This window comes from Mytilus edulis, chromosome 14 (assembly GCF_963676685.1).
Source record: "Mytilus edulis chromosome 14, xbMytEdul2.2, whole genome shotgun sequence".
Classification (NCBI taxonomy): Eukaryota; Metazoa; Mollusca; class Bivalvia; order Mytilida; family Mytilidae; genus Mytilus; species Mytilus edulis.
The window spans coordinates 3,796,776-3,820,989 of NC_092357.1; the positions used below are offsets into that span (position 1 = coordinate 3,796,776).

Consider the following 24,214-nt stretch of genomic DNA (forward strand, 5'->3'; position numbering starts at 1 on the left):
ATTGCTCGTTATATCCTCAGGATGAAATGAATAATTTTAGTCGAAGCTATCCGGAGACTCCATATGAGAGTTATCCCCCCTTTTGGATATGATATAACTGATTTGCATTTCTAACTGGTAAACGATAAGTGACATAGGCCTAGGGTCTTTTGATTTGAGGTCCTTGGTTAAAAAAAATGAAAATGAGGTCAAGGTCAAAGGTCAAGGTCATGATTAAATTTTTGATTTTGGCTTGTTATCTCTTATTTTCAGAAATCTTACAAGATATCGACAAAATATTTTCAGATAATTGATAGTCGCGACATGTAGTTACACATTAATTTTAGTCGAAAGGGTACGTAAACATTTGCTGCGAGTTTTTCCCCCTTTATATCTAATATCAGTCGTATGGTAATATAACTCATTTACAATATAAAGTAAAGACCTAGAGTCTTTGGATTTGAGGTCCTTGGTTCATGACCTTGAAATTGAGCTCAAGGTCATATGTTAATTTAACGTTCTAGATTTTGACCTTTGCTTTTACCTCATATGTATTCATGTTAAAGCTATTAGACTTTTTGCATTAGGTTGCAAGCAGTATGACGTTGAAAAAGCTAACCGGAAGTGACCTTTAGTAAACCGGAAGTAGATAAATTTTGTAATAAATTATTGTAAAAGTATGTAAAACCATATATTTTTGGAATCAGCGTCAAGTAAACTATAAGACAGTACCGGAAGTAACATATTTTGAACCGGAAGTAAAAAATTATCTCCCTTATTTATATCTTATTGTATAGAAACCTTATATTTTTGGAATCAGAGTACAATAAATTGTCATTTGACGCTGAAATTGACATTTAAAACCAAATTTTAATATTTTCATATAAAAAAAATCATTACTGGTGGAAAGACCATCAATGGTTCTCTGAACAATTGGTTTTTAATAATTATTTTTTTTCTTCCGCCAACTTTTTGTTCCTTCACAATTTTTTTGTTTCGCAAGATGTCGCTTAGATATATGGTATATGATATCGAGCAATTAATACGCTTTTGAAACTGACACCGCGTAACCAAAATCTTTTCAATGTAAGAGTTATCTCCCCGAACACTGTTTTTCTTGTGATCGCTTCATATTCGCAACCGTATAAGAAACCGACAAATTTATTTTACCAAATTGCTCGTTATATCCTCAGGATGATTTGATTTATTTGGACCGAAGATATCCGGAGACTCCATATGAGAGTTATTTCCCCTTTTATATTTGATATAAGTAATATGCATTTTTAACTGGAAAACCATAAGTGGTAGAGGCCTAGGGTCTTTTGATTTGAGGTCCTTGGTCCAAAAAAATCAAAATGAGGTCAAGGTCAAAGGTCAAGGTCATGATTAAAATTTTGATTTTGGCTTGTTATCTCTTATTTTCAGAAATCATACAAGATATCGACAAAATAATTTCACACAATTGTTGGTTACGACATGTCGTAACACATAAATTTTAGTCGAAAGGGTACGTAGACATTTGACGCAAGTTTTCCCCCTTTTTATATCTAATATCATACGTATGGTAATATAACTCATTAACAATATAAAGTAGAGGACTAAAGTCTTTTGATTTGAGGTCCTTGGTTTATAACCTTGAAATTGAGCTCAAGGTCATATGCTAATTAAACGTTCTAGATTTTGACCTTTGCTTTTACCTCATATGTACACATGATAAAGCCATGGGACTTTTTGCATTAAGTTGTAAGCAATGTGACCTTAAAAAACACAACCGGAAGTGACCTTTTATAAACCGGAAGTAGCTTTTTTTGTACTAAATCAATGTAAAAGTATATAGAACCATATATTTTTGGAATCAGTGTCAAGTAAACTATCAAACAATACCGGAAGTAAACTTTTTAAACCGGAAGTAAAAGATTATCGCCCTTTTCGATATATTTTTTTTATAGAAACCATATATTTTTTTGAATAAGCGTTCAATAAGCTGTCATTTGGCGCTAAAATTGACATTTTAAACCAAATTGTAATATTTTTATATAAAAAAGGTCTTAACTGGTGGAAAGACCATCAATGGTTCTCTGAACAATTGGTTTTTAATTACTATTTTTTTTCTTCCGCCAACTTTTTGTTCCTTCGCAATTTTTTTGTTTTGCAAGATGTCGCTTAGAGATTATGGTATATGATATCGAACAGTTATTACGCTTTTGTAACTGACACCGCGTAACCAAAATCTTTCCCATATAAGAGTTATCTCCCCGAACACTGTTTTTCTTGTTATCGCGTAATCTTCACAACCGTACAAGAAACCGACAAATTTATTTTTGCAAATTGCTCATTATATCCTCAGGATGTGCTGTTTTATTTTGACCGAAGCTATCCGGAGACTCCATATGAGAGTTATCCCCCCTTTTGTATATGATATAAGTGATATGCATTTCTAACTGGTAAACTATAAGTGATAGAGACCTAGGGTCTTTTGATTTAAGATCCTTGGTCCAAAAAAATGAAAATTAGGTCAAGGTCAAAGGTCAAGGTCAAATTCTTAATTTTGATTTTGGCTTATTTTCACCTTTTTTCATTAACCTTATAAGATATCGACAATTTCTTTTTACTAAATTGTTAGTTGCGACATGTCGTAACTTATAATTTTGGTTGCGAGGGTGCGTAAACAATAAAAGGGAGTTTTCGCCCCTCTTATATTAAGAATTATGCGTAAAGTGATTTTACTCATGAACCATACATATTAAGGAACTAGTGTCTTTTTATTTGAGATGTTTAGTCTATGACCTTGAAATTAAGGTCAAGGTCATAGGTTAATTGGACGTTCTAGATTTTGACCTTTGCTTAAAATTCATATTTATACATCATTAAGCCATAGGAACTGACATTTTCAACTGAATTTTAATATTTTCATATCTAAATAGATCCTTATTGGTTGAAAGACCTTCAATTGTTCTTTGAACAATTGGTTTTTAATTTTTTTAATTTTTCTTCCGCCAACTTTTTTTTCCTTTGCTGTTTTTTTGTTTCACAAGATATCCCTTAGATATAAGGTAAATGATATCGAACAGTTAATACGCTTCTGAAACTGACACCGCGTAACAAAAAACTTTACCTTGTAAGAGTTATCTCCCCGAACACTGTTTTTCTTGTGGCCACTACTCCTTCGCGACCATATAAGAAACCGACAAATCTATTTATTCAAATTGCTCGTTATATCCTTAGGATGTTCTGTTTCATTTCAACCGAAGCTATCCGGAGACTCCATATGAGAGTTATCCCCCCTTTTATATATGATATCAGTGATATGCATTTCTAACTGGTAAACTATAAGTGATAGAGACCTAGGGTCTTTTGATTTAAGATCCTTGGTCCAAAAGAATGAAAATTAGGTCAAGGTCAAAGGTCAAGGTCAAATTCTAAATTTTGATTTTGGCTTATTTTCACTTATTCTCATTAACTTTATAAGATTTCGACAAATTATTTTTACTAAATTGTTAGTTGCGACATGTCGTAACTTAAAATTTTTGATTGGAAGGGTGCGTAGACAATAAACGGGAGTTTTTGCCCCTCTTATATTTAGAATTATGCGTAAATAAAGTGATATTACTCATGAACCATATATACTACTGACCTAGGGTCTTTTGATTTGGGATCCTTGGTTTATGACCTTGAAATTGGGGTCAAGGTCAAAGGTTAATTGGACGTTCTAGATTTTGACCTTTGCTCCAAATTCATATTTTCATATCATAAAGCCAAAGCAACTGACATTTTCAACTGAATCTTAATATTTTCATATCAAAATAGATCCTTATTGGTTGAAAGACCTTCAATTGTTCTTTGAACAATTGGTTTTTAATTATTATTATTATTATTTTTTTTTTTTTTTTTTTCTTCCGCCAACTTTTTTTTGCTTCACTGTTTTTTTGTTTCCCAAGATGTCGCTTAGATATATGGTATATGATATCAAACAGTTAATACGCTTCTGAAACTGACACCGCGTAACAGAAAACTTTACCTTGTAAGAGTTATCTCCCTGAACACTGTTTTTCTTGTGGCCACTACTCCTTCGCAACCGTAAAAGATTACGACAAATTTATTTTACGAAATTGCTCGTTATATCCTCAGGATGTTCTGTTTAATTTTGACCGAAGCTATCCGGAGACTCCATATGAGAGTTATCCCCCCTTTTGTATATGATATAAGTGATATGCATTTCTAACTGGTAAACCATAAGTGATAGAGACCTAGGGTCTTTTGATTTAAGATCCTTGGTCCAAAAAAATGAAAATTAGGTCAAGGTCAAAGGTCAAGGTCAAAATCTAAATTTTGATTTTGGCTTATTTTCACTCTTTTTCAATAACCTTATAAGATATCAACAAATTGTTTTTACTTAATTGTTAGTTGCGACTTGTGGTTACTTATAAATTTTGGTTAAAAGGATGCATAAACAAAAATTGGAGTTTTCGCCCCTCTTATATTCAGAAGTATGCCTAAAGTGATATTACTCATTAACCATATATATTTATCATGTCATCATTCTCTACTCTTTATAATGTTAACCTACATCCACTCCCTTATAGCTATACAATATTTGTTCATTTGGAACAGCAATTATGACATCAATAAAGATAGGCAAAAGACAAAAGGACATTCAATATAAGGTACGAAATAGAAGAGGTACGAACGGACCTCATACCCAGACAAGGTACGAACTCATCTCCTACCATTTCCGGTGCATGTTGTACGATTTTGAGATTCTTTCGTTCATGATATTGATATTTATTATTGAAAAGTGTTGGATGGTAGACTTCGAGCTGTTTTGAATAGAATTTTCTGGTATAAACCACGTATTTAAATAAAACAGACTGAGAGTATCGTCATTTGTCGTTCAACAGTGACACTGACCAGGTAAACATACATGTACACATAATTTGCCATAATTTGACAAAATAATTTGTATACATGACTTCACCAAAGAAGGATAAACACAATAAATTTGAGAATGGAAATGGGGAATGTGCCGAAGAGACAACAAGCCGACCATAGAGCACACAACAGCAGAAGGTCACCGACAGGTCTTCAATGCAACGAGAAATAATTTCCCGTACCTGGAGTCGTCCTTCAGCGGGCACTCAAACAAATATATACTAGTTCAGTGATAATGAACGCCATACTAAACTCCAAATTGTACACAAGAAACTAAAAGTTAAAATAATACAAGACTAACAAAGGCCAGAGGCTCCTGACTTGGTACAGGTGCAAAAATGCGGCCGGGTTAAACATGTTAATTTGGGAGGTCGAACTACATGTATCAGTGTATTGAAAAAAAGTGCCTGTCCCTAGTGTGAGTCTGTGCGGGGTCTCATTGTGAGTTTTGATCCCGAAACCCAGGTGCTGTTTTGTCAGATTCCTGTGTCTAGCTGTACTACATAAGCAGAGCTCCAGATAAGCTGCATATTTGCGTGATCACGCAATACAAATAATAAAAAACCCAATGCAATTGCACATTGCAGGGTTCAATAACCCAATTAATTCAAAGGAAAACCCAATTATATGCCAAAACCATGAGTTCTCAACCCTTTTATTGGCTACCATTTGCGTTATTTACCCTTATCTGTTTACAGTCGTCGCGTAAACTATTTTCATAACATTTATAATTGGAAATTTCCTTTCGTTCTAAAAATAGATCCCTGCATCAAGTAGCTGAAATGGGTCCCTGTTAGAGTTTTCCGTTGCTTAATAGGTACGCATGTTTTTGAAAACATTTCGATCTTCTCGGCGTTTATCCAAAGAAAGAAACATATTTAAGATGGAAAAAAAATCTGGGGTTGATATTCCCTAAATATTCAATATTGTGTTGATGAAAAAACCCAATACATTAAGGAGCTTGGTGGTGAAAACCCAATTTGATATTAACATGAGGGGTGAAAATGAATTGATAATGCAATTAAAAAACTTTATCACCCAATTGTATAAGAAAATGGTGGGTAAAAAACCCAATTTGTGAATTCTTATCTGGAGCTCTGACATAAGCAATTATTATTGTTTTGTTATTTCCCGTGTCCCGCTCGACTTGCTTTACCAATTCCACAGCATAATAATTTGACTTTCACATGTTACGCTTACAAAAAATCGACTATCCCGCGTCACGCTTAGACCCAAATGAGACCCTCTGTGAGGCTAATTTATTTGACCAGATATTTCATAAATTATTTCTGGTCACCGCCACTGAAATTATAATTTACCTTTTATAGTTGCCATAGGTCTGTACATGTATGTCTGAGTCAGTCAAAACTATTATTACCTGATTTGAACCCTGTACAGTTGTACAAACATGATCACACAATTATGTTTGTTTTCATTCCTGTTACTGTTAGTACATAATAGATTTTGTTTATTTTTAACTTGGCATGAATTTGATTGTCGGAATCAATGCAAATCATTATGACGTCTAGAAAGGCTATTAATATTTATACTTTTTTTCCTTGACGCCTACCTTAAATTGACATCAAAACACCAATCTCATATTTTCAGTTGGAATTTCAGAGTGAATTTACAGCTGTATCATTATGTTTATTAAAATGTTTAGCTGATTTCTCTGTAATATGCCTCCTGTAAGGAGGCGCATTAAGGGGGTATCTGTACAAAAGAACATGAAATAAGATTGCCATTTCACGATGAATTAACAATTAAACATGTCTTGCATGTAGAAATTTATACGGATTTCACAAAAATACAGTCATGACAGTGAATAATGGACTGCTGCACATGAAATAAAAATGACAAAACACGTTACAGGAATTAATCCTTAATTTGTAACCACCCTCTTATCGCAATATAAAATATATTTTTTGCATTAAACTCAGTAAAATTTGACGGAACTTTCCAAATAAAATAAAAGGGACATTCTGCAAAATTTGGCATGTTTAATTTGGGTCTGTCAAATCAGAGTTTGTTGCAAACATTTATTTTTATGTTCTTCTAAAAAGAAATCAGATGACATGGACATGATGGATATAAATGTTTTTAAAATAGCAGGAAACATTGAATTGTCGGCCTCGGATAGAATTGTAACTTATTTTTTCATTACAAGAGGGATTTTGCTGTTTTTGGTTATTATCTTGAATATACAGTAATTATTACTATTATAGATAGAGATAAACTGTAATTTAAACAGCAATAATATTCAGCAAAGTAAGATTTACAAATAAGTCAACATGACCGAAATGGTCAGTTGACCCCTTTAGGAGTCATTGCCCTTTATAGTAAATTTTTTATCATTTTTTCTCACCACTTGGCGTCCGGCGTCGTCCGTCGTCGTCGTCGTCGTTAACAATTTACATTTTGAACTTCTTCTAGAGAACCACTGAATGGAATGGAACCAAACATGGCATGAATGTTCCTTATGAGGTGCTGACCAAGTGTTGTTACTTTGTAGCCTATCCATCATCCAAGATGGCCGCCAGCGGGGGACTTAGTTTAACATAGGACCCTATGGGAAATGCATACAAATGACTTCTTTTAGAGAACCATTGAATGGAATGAAACCAAACATGGCATGAATGTTCCTTATGAGGTGCTGACCAAGTGTTGTTACTTTGTTGCCGATCCATCATCCAAGATGGCCGCCAGCCGGGGACTTAGTTTAACATAGGACCCTATGGGAAATGCATACAAATGACTTCTTTTAGAGAACCACTGAATGGAATAAAACCAAACATAGCATGAATTATCCTTATGGGGTGCTGACCAAGTGTTGTTACTTTGTAGCCGATCCATCATCCAAGATGGCCGCCAGCAGGGGACTTAGTTTAACATAGGACCCTATGGGAAATGCACACAAATGACTTCTTTTAGAGAACCACTGAATGGAATAAAACCAAACATAGCATGAATGTTCCTTATGGGGTGCTGACCAAGTGTTGTTACTTTGTAGCCGATCCATAATCCAAGATGGCCGCCAGCGGGGGACTTAGTTTAACATAGGACCCTATGGGAAATGCATACAAATGACTTCTTTTAGAGAACCACTGAATGGAATGAAACCAAACATGACATGAATGTTCCTTATGAGGTGCTGACCAAGTGTTGTTACTTTGTTGCTGATCCATCATCCAAGATGGCCGCCAGCTTGGGGCTTAGTTTAACATAGGACCCTATTGGAAATGCATACAAATCACTTCTTCTAGTGAACCACTGAATGGAATGAAACCAAACATGGCATGAATGTTCCTTATGTGGTGCTGACCAAGTGTTGTTACTTTGTAGCTGATCCATCATCCAAGATGGCCGCCAGCGTGGGACTTAGTTTAACATAGGACCCTATGGGAAATGCATACAAATGACTTCTTTTAGAGAACCACTGAATGGAATGAAATCAAACATGGCATGAATGTTCCTAATAGTGGTGCTGACCAAGTGTTGTTACTTTGTAGCTGATCCATTATCCAAGATTGCCGCCAGCGGGGGACTTAGTTTAACATAGGACCCTATGGGAAATGCATACAAATGACTTCTTTTAGAGAACCACTGAATGGAATAAAACCAAACATTGCATGAATGTTCCTTATGAGGTGCTGACCAAGTGTTGTTACTTTGTAGCTGATCCATCATCCAAGATGGCCGCCAGCAGGGGACTTAGTTTAACATAGGACCCTATGGGAAATGCATACAAATGACTTCTTTTAGAGAATCACTGAATGGAATAAAACCAAACATGGCATGAATGTTCCTTATGAGGTGCTGACCAAGTGTTGTTACTTTGTAGCCGATCCGTCATCCAAGATGGCCGCCAGTGGGGGACTTTTGAATGAAATTAAACATGTTCCTTTCCTTATAAATGAGGTTGTGTTGTCACTTTTAGCCAAATTTTATATTTTTTTATATGATTTCAAAAACCCAAGTAGAATCAGGTGAGCGATACAGGCTCTTGAGAGCCTCTAGTTCATACATGTAATAAATCTTAGTAATCTTTTACAAAAATCTTCTCCTCTAAAACTACTGGGCCAAATTAATCCAAACTTGGCCACAATCATCTTTGGGGTATATAGTTTAAAAAATGTGTCTGGTGATCCAGCAATCCAACCCAGATGGCGGCCACAGCTAAAAATAGAACATAGGGGTAAAATGCAGTTTTTTGCTTATAACTCAAAGACCAAAGCACTTAGAGCAAATCTGACCGGGTTTAATTGTTTATCAGACCAAGATCTATCTGCCCTGAAATTTTAAGATTGATCCGACAACCTGTTGTTAGGTTGCTGCCCCTACATTGGTAATTTTAAGGAAATTTTGCCGTTTTTTGTTATTATCTTGAATATTATTATAGATAGAGATAAACTGTAAACAGCAATAATGTACAGCAAAGTAAGACCTAAAGATAAGTCAACATAACCAAAATAGTCAATTGACCCCCTAAAAAGTTATTGTCCTTTATAGTCAATTTTCATTAAATTTGTAAATTTTTACTAACATTTTCCACTGAAACTACTGGGCCAAGTTCATTATAGATAGAGATAATTGTAAGCAGCAAGAATGTTCAGTAAAGTAAGATGTACAAACACATCATCAAAACACAATTTTGTCATGAATCCATCTGTTTCCTTTGTTTACTATTCACATTGACCAAGGTGAGCGACACAGGCTCTTTGAAAGATAATGTCATACATCAATACAGTAGTCAGCTACTTGAAATTTAGTTACATGTCTATAATCTGATCATCTCTCATGACTCTGCAATCCATTTACATTTTGTAAATCCCAAGGTCATGTTTTGACATACATGACATACATTGTATGTGTACACATAGTTCAAGATCATGAAGATAGATAATGAATTTTTAATGTTTTGTTAAACTTGGGACCGTAAAATTAGTCATTGGGAGTCAAAATACAAATATATTTTTATGCCACCTTGCAAAAGCTTGACTAAGTTTGAATTTTGGTGGCGTCACATTAGCTGTTTTAGAGTTATCCCCCTTTATTAATGTAAAAATTACAAAATTTTAAGTTTCTGTTTTCTAACTTAAGTTAAATCTAGCTGTAACACTGAGTTTGCCTCAACCAATTGTATCAAACTTATACATGATGCATATTACCACAAAACACAAATCTAGTATGAATTTTGGTGGCATCACTTAAACTGTTCTAGAGTTCAGTCCCTTTATAAATTGAAAAATTGTATATTTTTTAGTTCTCAACCGAATACAGGCAACTGACTGTAATGATAACACTTCTATTTGCAGGCAATACTTTGAGTGACATCAGTTTTCAATTAAATTTGACGCTGACCGTTAAAGCTGGTTTATTTGATTTTGGAACATATATAGTAAGCATTGGTAAGTTAATATATTTTTTCAGATATGAAAGCACTCAAGGTAGATCTTCTGCCTTTTTGGATTGTAAAATAGCAGAATAGGGTTTGTATAGAATTTGATATAACAAACATTGTGTGAGTATTGCATGGCAATACATACATTGTAGTCCATTTCTGGTTAAAAATTCAATTTTTGGAACAAAATTCTAATTTGAGCTAAAACATCAAACATGATGTAAAAGAGGGGCAAAAGATACCAGATGAACAACTAAATTGAAAAATAAACTGACAACTATATGTACACTATATTAAACAAATATTAAATCAATATCTTCTAGCAAGACGAAAAATAATTGTGAAAACTGATTATTTCAGTATATTTTCTTTAGTCCAAGCACCATAACTCTGCACAAAATCATCAGACTAGAACAAAATCTGCAACTTGTCATGATAAAACTATAAACCAATTATCAAATCAATATCTTTAAGCATAACAAAAAAAAAGGTGAAAAACTGATTATCTTAGCAAATATTTAAGGACCATAATTTTGTCCTGAAAAATATGAAATTACATTGAGTAATGCAGGCGAGATACACCAGCGTGTGTGCTCTTGTTTTATACAGTAATTGTTATGATTTTGTGTTAAAATAATTCGGAATAAGCCATTGAACTAAAGCCAGGAATACAATATATTTGTTTTTATCTCAATATATGTTAAGGCTATGTAATAAAAGATTTGGTTTATACATCAATGTAAAAAATGATCAACATGTTATGTTGTTGTTAACACTGCTACATGTTTTAATACTATTTACAGGTATTTCATCAGTTTGTGTTGTTGGAGTGGCAAAGGCTCTTGACTATATTTTGACTACATTTGAAGCTAAAAGTAAAGCTGGTTACCTTCATTTTGTAACATATAGTTAACATTGTGGTAAGCTTATTAAGATTTCAAAGCACTTAACCCCCATATCTGGTCCATGACCATGTTAACTAAAGAAATTTCATCCTTATAATTTGAAAATTGGTTATAAAAAATATGGGTGCATAAACTCACCATATGTCATGTAAGTACAAGCAACCCAGAAATTTAATTAAAGGTCCTCATTAGCTGATTTTATTTTTAGGTGTGTGGTACAGGCTCAAGTACTAGTGAGTCTCATGTTTTAAACAGTTATTGTTATAGATGTTAAAAAAAAGAAAAAATCAAATAAAAATAAATTGATTTTTTAAAAATCTTGGTTGAAAATAATAAAATTTGAAAAAGATAAAACATGATAAAGTAAAGTACCGTGTACTAATAACACCTCTTTTTACAGGTATTTCTTCAGTTCTAACTTGTTGGAGTGACAGAGGTTTTTGCTTACATTTGAATCCAACTAAAAAAGATTATTTGTATCAAGAACTGATATAGTTGTGGTAAGTTAATACAGCTTTTTCAGATGTTGAAGGAACATTTGATTTAGTAATATAGTTGACAAAAATTCAAATACAATTATCTGTTTGTTTCAAAACTTTCTAAAAGTGAAATTGTGAAATACTCATTGTTAGCAGTCAGTTTTGATATTAATTTGTAAATAATCTTAAAAACATAAAAAACGATTATATACATTTTTATTTATTAATATTATGACATGAAATCAAACCTAGAAAAATTGTCAATTTACTTACACCATTGCATGTGCTTGCTTGTGTATCATATGAATTGATATTTATGTTTACATCTTGATGTATTTGCTATACAATTTTTTGAAGATAGTCTTGAAGTTACTTCTATGGTGTCTATTCTATTTATATATACTTTATGCTGATAAACAGCTTGATCATTCATAACTCTAATAAAATTGCACAAATTTTCATAGCTTAGGTTGTTCAGATGTACTCATAAGTTCCCTGAACTTAAGAATATTACAATTGTTTGTGAATTTTTTATCTAAGTATTTATTGCTTTCTGTTGTTAAAAAGTTGCATTTAAGGAGATGATACTAATGATAATAAAGTGTCCAAATAATACTGAATTAATAATTTCTACTGAAACAATAAAACTAAATCCATCAATCAATTGATATCTGAAATTCACACTGAATATTGATGTTATTTTATCACATGCTTAGTACCAAATACAGAATTTTTGTATGTTTAATAAAGGTTCCTTTCTCCTGTCTGTACTCTGTATCCCATAGCTCATAGACATATGAAAATGTGGTACTATTGCCAATTAGACAACTCTACATCCAAGTTACAATGTCTAAAAATTAAACAATTACAGGTAAAAGTGTTCCTTTAACACACAAAACCTTGGCTATGATTGTTACAAAGGTATGCTTGGTGAATTTTCCTATGGCATTATTTTTTTGCTTGTTAGATTATACAATGAATTGATATTCCAGGAATTTTACTCTATTTTATTCATTCTAATTCTCTAATAGTTGATGTCAAGGTTTTTGACTTTGGTTTTTGTTTTATTTTTTAGACAATGCCACGTAGAGGTAAAAACAAAAGTGATTTGACAAAAAGGAGAGAGAAAAGAGATAGAATGAGAGAGAGAAGAGTTAAGCAGACTGATGACAAGAACCTCATCTCCACGGTCAATCAGAGCGGCACCTCTCTAAACTGTCCCATACATAATGATCAGAGCGTCATCTCTCAAAACTGTCCTATCAATAATGATCAGAGCGTCATCTCTCAAAACTGTCCTATACATAATGATCAGAGCGTCAACTCTTTAAACTGTCCTATACAACAAGATCAGAGCGTCAACTCTATAAACTGTCCTATAAATATTGATCAGAGCATCAACTCTATAAACTGTTCTAAAAACAATGATCAGAGCGTCAACTCTATAAACTGTCCTACTAACAAAGATCAGAGCGTCAACTCAATAAACTGTCCTATAGAACAAGATCAGAGTGTCAACTCTATAAATTGTCCTATAGAACAAGATCAGAGCGTCAACTCTATAAACTGTCCTATAGAACAAGATCAGAGCGTCAACTCTATAAACTGTCCTACAAACAAAGATCAGAGCGTCAACTCTATAAACTGTCCTACTAACAAAGATCAGAGCGTCAACTCTATAAACTGTCCTATACAACAAGATCAGAGCGTCAACTCTATAAACTGTCCTATAGAACAAGATCAGAGCGTCAACTCTATAAACTGTCCTACTAACAAAGATCAGAGCGTCAACTCTATAAACTGTCCTATAGAACAAGACCAGAGCGTCAACTCTATAAATTGTCCTATAGAACAAGATCAGAGCGTCAACTCTATAAACTGTCCTATAGAACAAGATCAGAGCGTCAACTCTATAAACTGTCCTACAAACAATGATCAGAGTGTCAACTCTATAAACTGTCCTTTTGATACTGAAACAATCAAATTAAATCCATCAATCAAATCAGAATCAAATCAATCAATCAAATCTGAATCAACTATATCAATAAAATTAAACCAAAAAGCTAAATCAATCAAACTTAATAAATCAATGAAATCAAAAGTAGATCCTGAATCATTTACACCAAAACTAGATTATGAATCAGTTGAAAAAAATCTGGATTATGAATCAATTAAAAATAATCTGGATAACGAATCAGTTATAATAAATCTGGATTTTGAATCTGTTGAAACAAATTATGCTATTGAATCAAATGGAACAAATGTGGATTATGAAGTTAATAGAACTCTGGATAATGAAAAGGTTAAAACAAATCCGGGCTATGGATCAAGGAAATCAAAACAGAGTTCTAAAAGCACATACAATTTAAAAGAAAAAATGGTTTCAAATTTAAATGATACAATCCAATTGGGTACTAACTTTGAAAAAAAATCAAGTGATGCAGAAAATGAACACACAAATAGACTTGAATTCTTAAAGAAGATTGGGAGCATAATTAATGAAAAAGAAAATATACAGATGGATTTTAACGATTTTTTAGAATTTGAACAAGATGACAATTTGCTGAAACTGTATAGTCAAAGGAACAAAAGAACAATACCTGAAAACACTATAGAGGCTCGTAGATCACTTTTTGATAATTTGGTAGTTCAAGGTAGTTTTCATCAAGGAGATATCAGATTTGGAATTAACAGTGGGAAGCAATGTGTTGCAAACTGTTTATCAGCTCTGGCCCATAGTAAACTTAAAGATCTAAATGATTGGAACCAGATTTATTTAGACAATGTTTTGATAGATGGAAACAAAATATATAGCCGTATTCATGGTGATAATATTCATTTACTTGTATCAGACCTACCAGACATGATTGACATGTCAGGAACATTACTGAAAATATTAAGAAAAGAATCAATTACAGCTGTTGTAGATACTTCTGGGACTATAGATTTTAGTGAATTTGGAAATTCTTTACCTTTAGACCAAGCTTTACAAGAGTCTCTCATAGACTATGATGCTTGCTTCATATGTGCATATGACACTACTTTTTTAGCCTTGAAACATAATCAAGATTTATTTTTGTTTGATTCTCATGCACGAAATAAGCTTGGCTTCAAGGACAGCGATGGTAAAAGTTTACTTTTAAAGTTAAGCGATCTGGATCACCTATACCAGTACTGTTGCAACATGATGGCTGGTGCAAGTCATAATCAATGGTTTGAAGTGACAGGAGTCAGTATTTGTATTTTTGGACAAGAACCTGAGATCAAAACTAACGATGAACTTTCCGAAAGGCTTAAACCATTAATCACCAGGGAATTTAGATTGTCTGAAATTTTAGAAACTGTAAACAAAGATGAGATTCCTAAAAGTCAAGAATATATTACTCAGATCAGCAATATATCACCAGAAATACTCCAGTTTAACATTAGCAGTAATGACATTGAGAACGTTAACGAAGTACACATTAATGAGGTTATTAATGATGATGAATCTGATATTGAGATATTATCTACAGCAGAATGTTTTTATGATTTCATACCCTTGAATACACTTTTAAAGAGGAAGCTTTGTAAATTTGTTAATATACCAATCAAGAAAATATCCAAACAGAAATCTACAAATTTTTATAACATAGGCCAACCAACTGCTTGCAAGACTATCACAGGTGATGGAAATTGCTTATTTCGAGCCATTTCATATTCACTCTCTAATAGACAAGAATATTTTGGAGACATACGAAGGGCAATAGTTGATCATTTGATAAGAAATGCAGAAGTTTTCAAGTCATTTTTACAGCCAAGATTTAAAACTGTAGAAGAGCATATACAAACTCTCAGAATGAAAGAAAATAATGTATGGGGAACTGAACTGGAAATAGTAGCTTGTGCTGACCTCCTTAAAACAGACATTTATACTTTTTTTAATGGTACATGGATTAGATATTCTTCATCTCAAATAAACAGCAATAATTGTGTCAATGATCAAGCAATTTATCTTCAACATAATAGTGATGTCAATCATTATGAAGTTGTCACAGCTGTAAAACAAAAGACTATATCACCAAATGGATTACAATCTAGACAAGAACATGAATATGACATGTCAAGGAAATCTGAGGTATCAACAAAGAAAATGAAAATTGACGAAAATCAAAAAGTTGACTTTCTCAACGATACTGAATCAAAAATCTTAAAAAATGAAAAAGAAAGGATCAGGTACATGACAGATGATAAATTTAGAGCTAGAAAGATAGACAATTCTAAAAGAAAATATCAGGAGAATGAAGGAATACGTTCAAAAAAAATATGTTCAGGTATTAAAAAATATGAAGAAAATGAAACATACAGAGAGAATTTGATACAAGCAGGTATTCAGAAATATAAAGAAGATGAAACATACAGAGAGAATTTGATACAAGCAGGTATTCAGAAATATAAAGAAGATGAAACATACAGAGAGAATTTGATACAAGTAGGTATTCAGAAATATGAAGAAGATGAAGATTACAGAAATATCTTAATACTAGCAGGAATTGAGAAATATAAAGATGACAATGAGTACAGGGAAAAGCTGAAACAAGCTAGTATACACAAGTAAAAAGCAAATGAAAAGCACAAGGAACATGTAATACAAGAAAGTATACACAAGTATAAAACAGATGAAAAACACAAGGAACATGTGAAACAAGAAAGTATACACAAGTACAAAACGGATGAAAAGCACAAGGAACATGTCAAACAAGAAAGTATACACAAGTATAAAACAGATGAAAAGCACAAGGAACATGTCAAACAAGAAAGTATACACAAATATAAAACAGATGAAAAGCACAAGGAACACGTGAAACAAGAAAGTATACACAAGTATAAAACAGATGAAAAGCACAAGGAACATGTCAAACAAGAAAGTTTACACAAGTATAAAACGGATGAAAATCACAAGGAATATGTGAAACAAGAAAGTATATACAAGTATAAAACGGATGAAAAGTACAAGGAACATGTCAAACAAGAAAGTATACACAAATATAAAACAGATGAAAAGCACAAGGAACACGTGAAACAAGAAAGTATACACAAGTATAAAACAGATGAAAAGCACAAGGAACATGTCAAACAAGAAAGTTTACACAAGTATAAAACGGATGAAAATCACAAGGAATATGTGAAACAAGAAAGTATATACAAGTATAAAACGGATGAAAAGTACAAGGAACATGTCAAACAAGAAAGTATACACAAATATAAAACAGATGAAAAGCACAAGGAACATGTGAAGCAAGAAAGTATACACAAGTATAAAACGGATGAAAATCACAAGGAACATGTCAAACAAGAAAGTATACACAAGTATAAAACGGATGAAAAGCACAAGGAACATGTGAAACAAGAAAGTATACACAAGTATGCAAATGATGATGCACACAGAATTAAGATTAAACAACAAACATCAGTACGTCGTGAAAATCTTCAGGTAAAAAACAAGCAAATAAATGAGGTTATAAGAAAATTTAAAGTTGAAGTTACTAAAGGTCCAGAATGTGTTTGTGCTTGTTGTTTGAGGTTGTTTTTTAAAAAACAGGTTCAGATCTGCAAGAAAGAGAATTATGATAATTCCATATTTGATTTAGTTACAACAGATAAATACCAACACAAATGTACAGATGATTGTAAGACAAATTGTGCTTTTGAAGGAACATGTAGAACAAGTCTGTGGATCTGTTATACTTGTCATCGTAAAATGTTGAAAGGTAAAATACCTGCAGACTCCTTTTCAAATAGTCTATTACTAGAAGATGTTCCAGTAGAGTTAAAACAGCTTAATTCAATCGAGCAACAACTTATCGCCCAGAACATTCCTTTTATGAAAATAATGGCTTTACCAAAAGGAGGACAAAAAGGGGTTCACGGACCTGTAGTGTGTGTGCCATCTGATTTGAAAAAAGTAACTTCTATATTACCCCGATCTGAAAATGAAAGTCTATTACTGAAAGTTAAGTTAAAGAGAAAGCTTAGCTACAAAGGATATGACAAATATCAATTTGTAAGACCAAACCATTTAGAGCAAGCACTTTTGAATTTAAAGGATCAAAACATATGGTATAAAGAAGTGGCTATCAACAAAGAATGGATGAATCCAATTCCTGAAGTAAATGATGATCAAGTAGTTAATGATGAATCAGAATCTGATGTTACTGAGCTAGTGAGTGAAAACAAAAAAGAGGAAGAAAAAACTAAAACAACGTCCTCTACAACAGGCAATGAAAAAGATATTGAAAGCGAACCTGTTAGCTACATTGATGATAGATTACGTGGTGTTCAGTTAGATACTTGTTTACAACCTGCTGATATTGGACAAGAGGCTTTAGATTTATGCTTTGACCAAGTTTTTAACATTGCTCCAGCAGAAAATAACAGTCCTCTTAGTGTTCTCCAAGAATCAGGAATTGAAGCTAAAACTTTTCCTGTACATTTTCCAACCGGTAAAAATACATTTGATGAAATCCGTGATGAAAAACTGACAATTGGAAGGTACTTTAATCTTCGATTGATGAGTGTTGAAAATAGATTTGCGAGGGATACATCCTACATATTTTTCAGTCAATATTTAACGGAACTCAACAGTGTGATTTCAAATGTACAGATATCTCTCAGAAAAGAATGCCCTTTTTCTAAAGAGGGAAATAAAATTACTGGAGAAATGCTGTGCAATAAGGAAACCTTGAAAGAGTTGTTTAAAAAAGAGGAAGCCATTAAATATTTAAAACCTATTAGAGGAACTCCCCCATACTGGCAAAGCTCACAGAAAGATATATTTGCAATGATCAGACAGTTAGGTGTGCCAACATTCTTCTGTTCTTTTTCTTCAGCAGACTTCAGATGGTCTGAAATTGTTAATACAATTTTAAAACAACAGGGTGACATGAGAAATACTGAAAATATGACATGGGATGAAAAATGTAAAGTTCTTTGTAGCAATCCTGTTACAGCAGCAAGAATGTTTAATAATAGATTCAATACATTTCTAAAGGATGTTATCATGTCAGAAGCTGAACCAATCGGGAAAATAATTGACTATTTTTACAGAGTTGAATTTCAACAAAGAGGTTCTCCTCACACCCATTGTTTGTTTTGGGTTGAAAATGCTCCAAAATATGGTGAAGATGACAATGAAGAAGTTATGAGTTTTATTGACAAGTATGTTACATGCGAGATACCAGATGAAAAGGTAGATAAAGAATTACATGACATTGTAATGGCAGTACACCAACACAGCAAAAATCATTCAAAAACCTGTAAGAAAAAAGGAACAGTATGTCGTTTTAATTTCCCAAGACCTCCTTCGACTAAAACATTCATCTCTGAACCAAGTAAACCAGATAAGGATACTAAAAAAGACGAAAAAGTAGCAAAGGAAATATTGTCTGGATTGTGGAAAGTTATAAAAGAGCATGAAAATGAAAACTTAGATGTATCTGAAATTTTCAATAAGTCAGGTCTTACTCAAGAAAGCTTTGAAAAGTATTTTCGTTTCATCACCAATCGAAACACAGTAGTTCTTAAACGTGAGCCAAATGAAATTTACACCAATCAGTATAATCCACATCTATTAAGGGCTTGGAATGCAAACATGGACATACAATATATTTTAGATGCATTTTCCTGTGTTGTATACATTATAAGTTACATAAGTAAATCTGAGCGAGAGCTAGGATTACTCCTCCAACAAACCAAAAATGAAGCTGAAGAAGGAAATTTAAATGCACAACAGACTATGAAAAAAATTGGAACTTCATACCTTCATCATAGAGAGGTTAGTGCACAAGAAGCTGTTTTTAGAGTTACTGGATTAAGATTAAGAGAATGTTCTAGGAAAGTAGAATTTATACCTGTTGGTGAAAACCCATGTAGAATGAGCATTCCTCTAAAAGACCTTGAGAAACAACAAAGTTATAAATCTTCCAACAGGAAAAGGAGTAACAATGACAGTGAAGATGAAAATGATGATGAAAATAAAATTTGGATGAACAATATAGTTGATAGGTATAAAGGTAGACCACACATTGCTATGTTTATCAAAATGTGCCTTGCAAGTTTTGGTTCAGAATACAGTGTGTTACTAGAGTCACAGTTACCCCAGAAAATTAATGAAGAAACAACCTTCAAACTTGAAGGCAACCTTGGACATATTAGAAAGCGCACAAGAACCTCACCTGCAGTTATCAAATATCCACGTTTCTCACAGGAAACTTCTCCTGAGAAATACTTCCAAAGCATATTGCAACTATTTTTACCATACAGGCATGATGAACAGTTAAAACCTCCACTATTTAATACATATGAAAATTTCTTCACTTGTGGTAGAGTTAAGTTTACAGGGGATAATACTTTGACTTCTGTAAAGGAAATTGTTATCAAAAACATGGCAGATTTTGTGAAAACTGGTCAAGAGTTAGAGGATGCAGAAAATCAATTGCATGACACAGATCCAAAAGAAGATGCATGGTGTGAATTATGTCCAGAATCAGAACTGAACAGAAGAGAATGTATTGATGAAGGGAAAGAAACAAGTGTAATTGAAGAAGATTTGTCAGAAGCAACAATACCAGATTTGAATAATGCAAAAAGCTCATCATCTGTTGGAACTAATCTGCTGTCAGTTTCCCTCACAAAAAATGAAATTATTCCAAGACTCAGAAGTTTGAATGTGAAGCAGAGACGAATTCTCTATAAAGTGAGAGATTGGTGCATTCAGAAAGCAACTGGAAAAATACCAAAGCCTTTACATGTATTCATAACAGGAGGAGCTGGAACGGGTAAAAGTCACTTGATCAAGTGTATACAATATGAAGCAACTCGAATATTAGCACAAACTTCAGAGAATCCAGATGATCTAACAGTATTGTTAACAGCTCCAACTGGTACAGCTGCATTTAATATTCATGGATTGACGATTCACAGTGCTCTTGGAATTTTCAAATCACTTTCAGCTGATCATGCAACTCTAAGTGAAGACAAAATAAATTCACTCAGAACAAAGTTAGAAAATTTGCAAATCCTGATAATCGATGAAATTTCAATGGTCAACAAGAAATTGTTGTTTTTCATTCATGAGCGGCTTAGACAAGTGAAAAAAAGACCAGATAATTGTTTATTTGGAGGTGTTTCAATAATTGCTGTTGGCGATTTTTATCAGCTGCCACCAGTAAGAACAAAAAGGGTAGACAAATTATATGTAAACGACCCCTCTAATCCCTCAAATCACCTTTGGAATGATTTATTTGAAATTGCTGAGTTGGATGAAATTATGCGTCAACGCGAGGATAGCTTGTTTGCAGAACTTTTAAACAGGTTACGTGTTAAACAAAAAAATGAAAAATTGACTTCTTTTGATATGAGAACTTTGATAAGATGTTTAGATGATGGACACGATGAAGCCTTGCACATATACTCTACAAATGCAGAGGTTGATACTTTTAACAAGGAGATGATATTGAAATTATGTTCAGAACCAAAACTAATTGAAGCAGAAGACTATGAAAAAAACAAAACATCAGGAAAATTGACCCTAAAAAAAGTCCATTGTACAAAGTCAGATGTCTGTCTTCCAATATCTATTCTTTTAGCTGAGGGAGCAAGAGTAATGCTTATCAAGAATGAAGACACAACAGATGGTTTAGTAAATGGAGTAATGGGAACAGTAATTTCTATAAAAGACTACTCAGTTAATTCACTCCCAAGTGCCATATTTGTTTTCTTTGACAATGAAAGAGTTGGAAAAAATGCAAAGTTACAAAAAATCATCTGTGGAAAACGCTGTGTTGGTTTAAAGCCTTCAAGTGAAGACATTCCCTTAAGCACCTGTGTACGTAAACAGTTCCCATTGAAACTAGCCTGGGCTTGCACTATTCATAAAGTTCAAGGATTGACAGTTGAAGAATGTGTTGTTGATTTAAATAAATGTTTCACTTATGGTCAAGCATACGTTGCCCTTAGCAGAGTTACCTCAAAATCAGGTCTTCATATTAAAAGCATAGAATCTGAAAAACTTGACAAGAAAATTTTCTGTGATCCTGATATTGTAAAGGGTGTTGCAGAAATGACAAGATTTTTACCTGAAGTTGAGGATGAAAGAGAGGAACAGACAGATATTGTCCAGATAATGTATCACAATATTCAAGGTTTGCAGACTCATGCAGAAGATCTCAAACAAAATCCAGACTTTATAGGTGTCGATTACATTTGTCTTACTGAAACCTGGGCTAATCAGGAATTTGCTTGCTTTGAAATGATTGGATATGATGGTTTTCATTTGCCGCGATCTCAAGCTTTTGAAAATGACGACTCTTACTATTCATCTTTGAAGGAAATGCAGCATGGTGGCGTGTGTGTATTTTATAAGCATTCATCAGAAACTGAACTATGCAACTTGGCCTCAAACTTGGAATGTATAGTTTTCAAGATAACAACTGAAAATATTTTAGTTGCTACGATCTACAGAACTCAGAAGTATAATGTCGGAAAATTTTTGGAGAATTTGGCGACATTAATCTGCAAGTTACAAATATTATCAGAAAAAGTTGTAATCATTGGTGATTTTAATCAAGATATTTTAAAAGAATGTAATACAGTATTAAATTTCATGCAATCAAAAGGTTTCAACCAGCTTGTCAATAGTCCAACAACAGAGGGTGGTACACTAATTGATCATGTGTATGTCAGAGGATGTCCTGATATATCTGTTGCAATGATTCCCACATATTACAGCTACCATGAGGCACTTAGAATAGTACTCAAACGTTGAAGACCAAACAAAGATTTGAATATGAAGATGTTAAAGGAAAAACAGGTTTGTTTTAATTTCGATTTCAAATGTTAAAAATAATGTAAAAAAAAAAAAAAAATAATGCCTCCTAAAGTCCAACCCTTCGTCCCCGTCGTAGGAGGCGGATATCAGCACTAACGCATGATTTGGTGCTGATAACAAACAGGGCTCTGGCAGTGACCAATGAACAGTGTTTGGTCTTGCTGAATATGCATGAAATATTTGCAGCAGCATGTTTAGCAAACAACAATCAGTCTAGGTGTTTCTATTTATTAATTTAATGCTTTTTTTCATTATGTTGTGTTTTAGTCTCACCTTTTCAATCAATGGCTCAAATTTGAGGATTCAAAAATTGTTGAACTTTGAATAATGATATTATGCATCAGCATATCATTTTAAAAAATGGAAAAAGTGTTGATGAATATTGTTATTTATTTTTTTCAGAATAAAAATCAACATTTCCAAGACAGTTTTTCTTAGCAGTGAGAAGAGAGATTTAGATCTCAATTGTTTTAGCTCTTGTGCATTGTTTTATATATAAAATTGCAAATGCCATGAGGTGAAACAGTTGATAATGATTAGTCAGCAAAGAATAAAAATGTGAATCTGGTGTTTTCAGAGAATTGTTTGTTGTGACAGGTTTCTCAAATTTAAGTTGAAAAGGTACGTAGACATTAACTGGGAGTTTTTGCCCCTTTGTTATCTAGTATTAGCTGTATGGTTATATAGCTCATTAACAATATATAGTAGAGACTTAGTCTTTATTTGAGGCCCATTTTTCATGAACTTGAAATCGTGGTCAAGGTTTGATTTGACGTTCTTGATTTTGACCTTTGCTTTAACTTTAAATTTCTGCATGATAAAACTATGGAACTTTGTGTTGTAAGCCATATGATCTAGAAAAACTACTGGAAATAAATTTGGTAAACAGGAAGTGGCTACTTTTTCTACTTATTATATGCAAAAGTATATATTTTGAAATTTAGAATACACAAAACTATCATTTAGCACTGAAAATTACATTTCTAAATGAGGTTTGCTATTTTTAACATTCAAATATATTTTATTGGGTGGAAAGACCTTCAATTGTTCTCTGAACAATTGGTTTTTAATTATTAGGTCTTTCAACCTTTCAGGTGAAAGACCTATAGGGTTTGTTCTGATTATTATTATTATTATTTTTTTTTTTTTTTTTCTTCCGCCAACTTTTTTTTCCTTCGCTGTTTTTTTGTTTCACAAGATGTCGCTTAGATATTTGGTATATGATATCGAACAGTTAATGCGCTTCTGAAACTGACACCGCGTAACAAAAACCTTTACCTTGTAAGAGTTATCTTCCCAAACACTGTTTTTCTTGTGGCCACTACTACTTCGCAACCGTATAAGAAACCGACAAATTTATTTTTCCAAATTGCTCGTTATATCCTTAGGATGTTCTGTTTCATTTCAACGGAAGCTATCCGGAGACTCCATATGAGAATTATCCCCCCTTTTATATATGATATCAGTGATATGCATTTCTAACTGGTAAACTATAAGTGATAGAGACCTAGGGTCTTTTGATTTAAGATCCTTGGTCCAAAAAAATGAAAATTAGGTCAAGGTCAAAGGTCAAGGTCAAATTCTTAATTTTGATTTTGGCTTATTTTCACCTTTTTTTATTAACCTTATAAGATATCGACAATTTCTTTTTACT

The 24,214-nt window shown here is 33.0% G+C and overlaps 1 protein-coding gene and 1 long non-coding RNA gene across 2 annotated transcripts; both read left to right on the top strand.

The window, feature by feature from the left end:
* Window positions 1-4,718: 4,718 nt before the first annotated feature.
* LOC139502613 (uncharacterized) lies at window positions 4,719-13,128 on the top strand. The gene is made up of 4 exons (XR_011658894.1): window positions 4,719-4,890; window positions 10,224-10,316; window positions 11,113-11,229; window positions 11,615-13,128. It is a non-coding gene; the product is annotated as an uncharacterized lncRNA (long non-coding RNA).
* A 654-nt stretch (window positions 13,129-13,782) lies between these two features.
* On the top strand, window positions 13,783-22,497 carry LOC139503395 (uncharacterized). The gene is made up of 2 exons (XM_071293170.1): window positions 13,783-16,276; window positions 16,352-22,497. The coding sequence occupies exons 1-2, from the start codon at window positions 13,783-13,785 to the stop codon at window positions 22,495-22,497; spliced, it is 8,640 nt and encodes a 2,879-aa protein (XP_071149271.1).
* The last annotated feature ends 1,717 nt before the right edge of the window (window positions 22,498-24,214 follow it).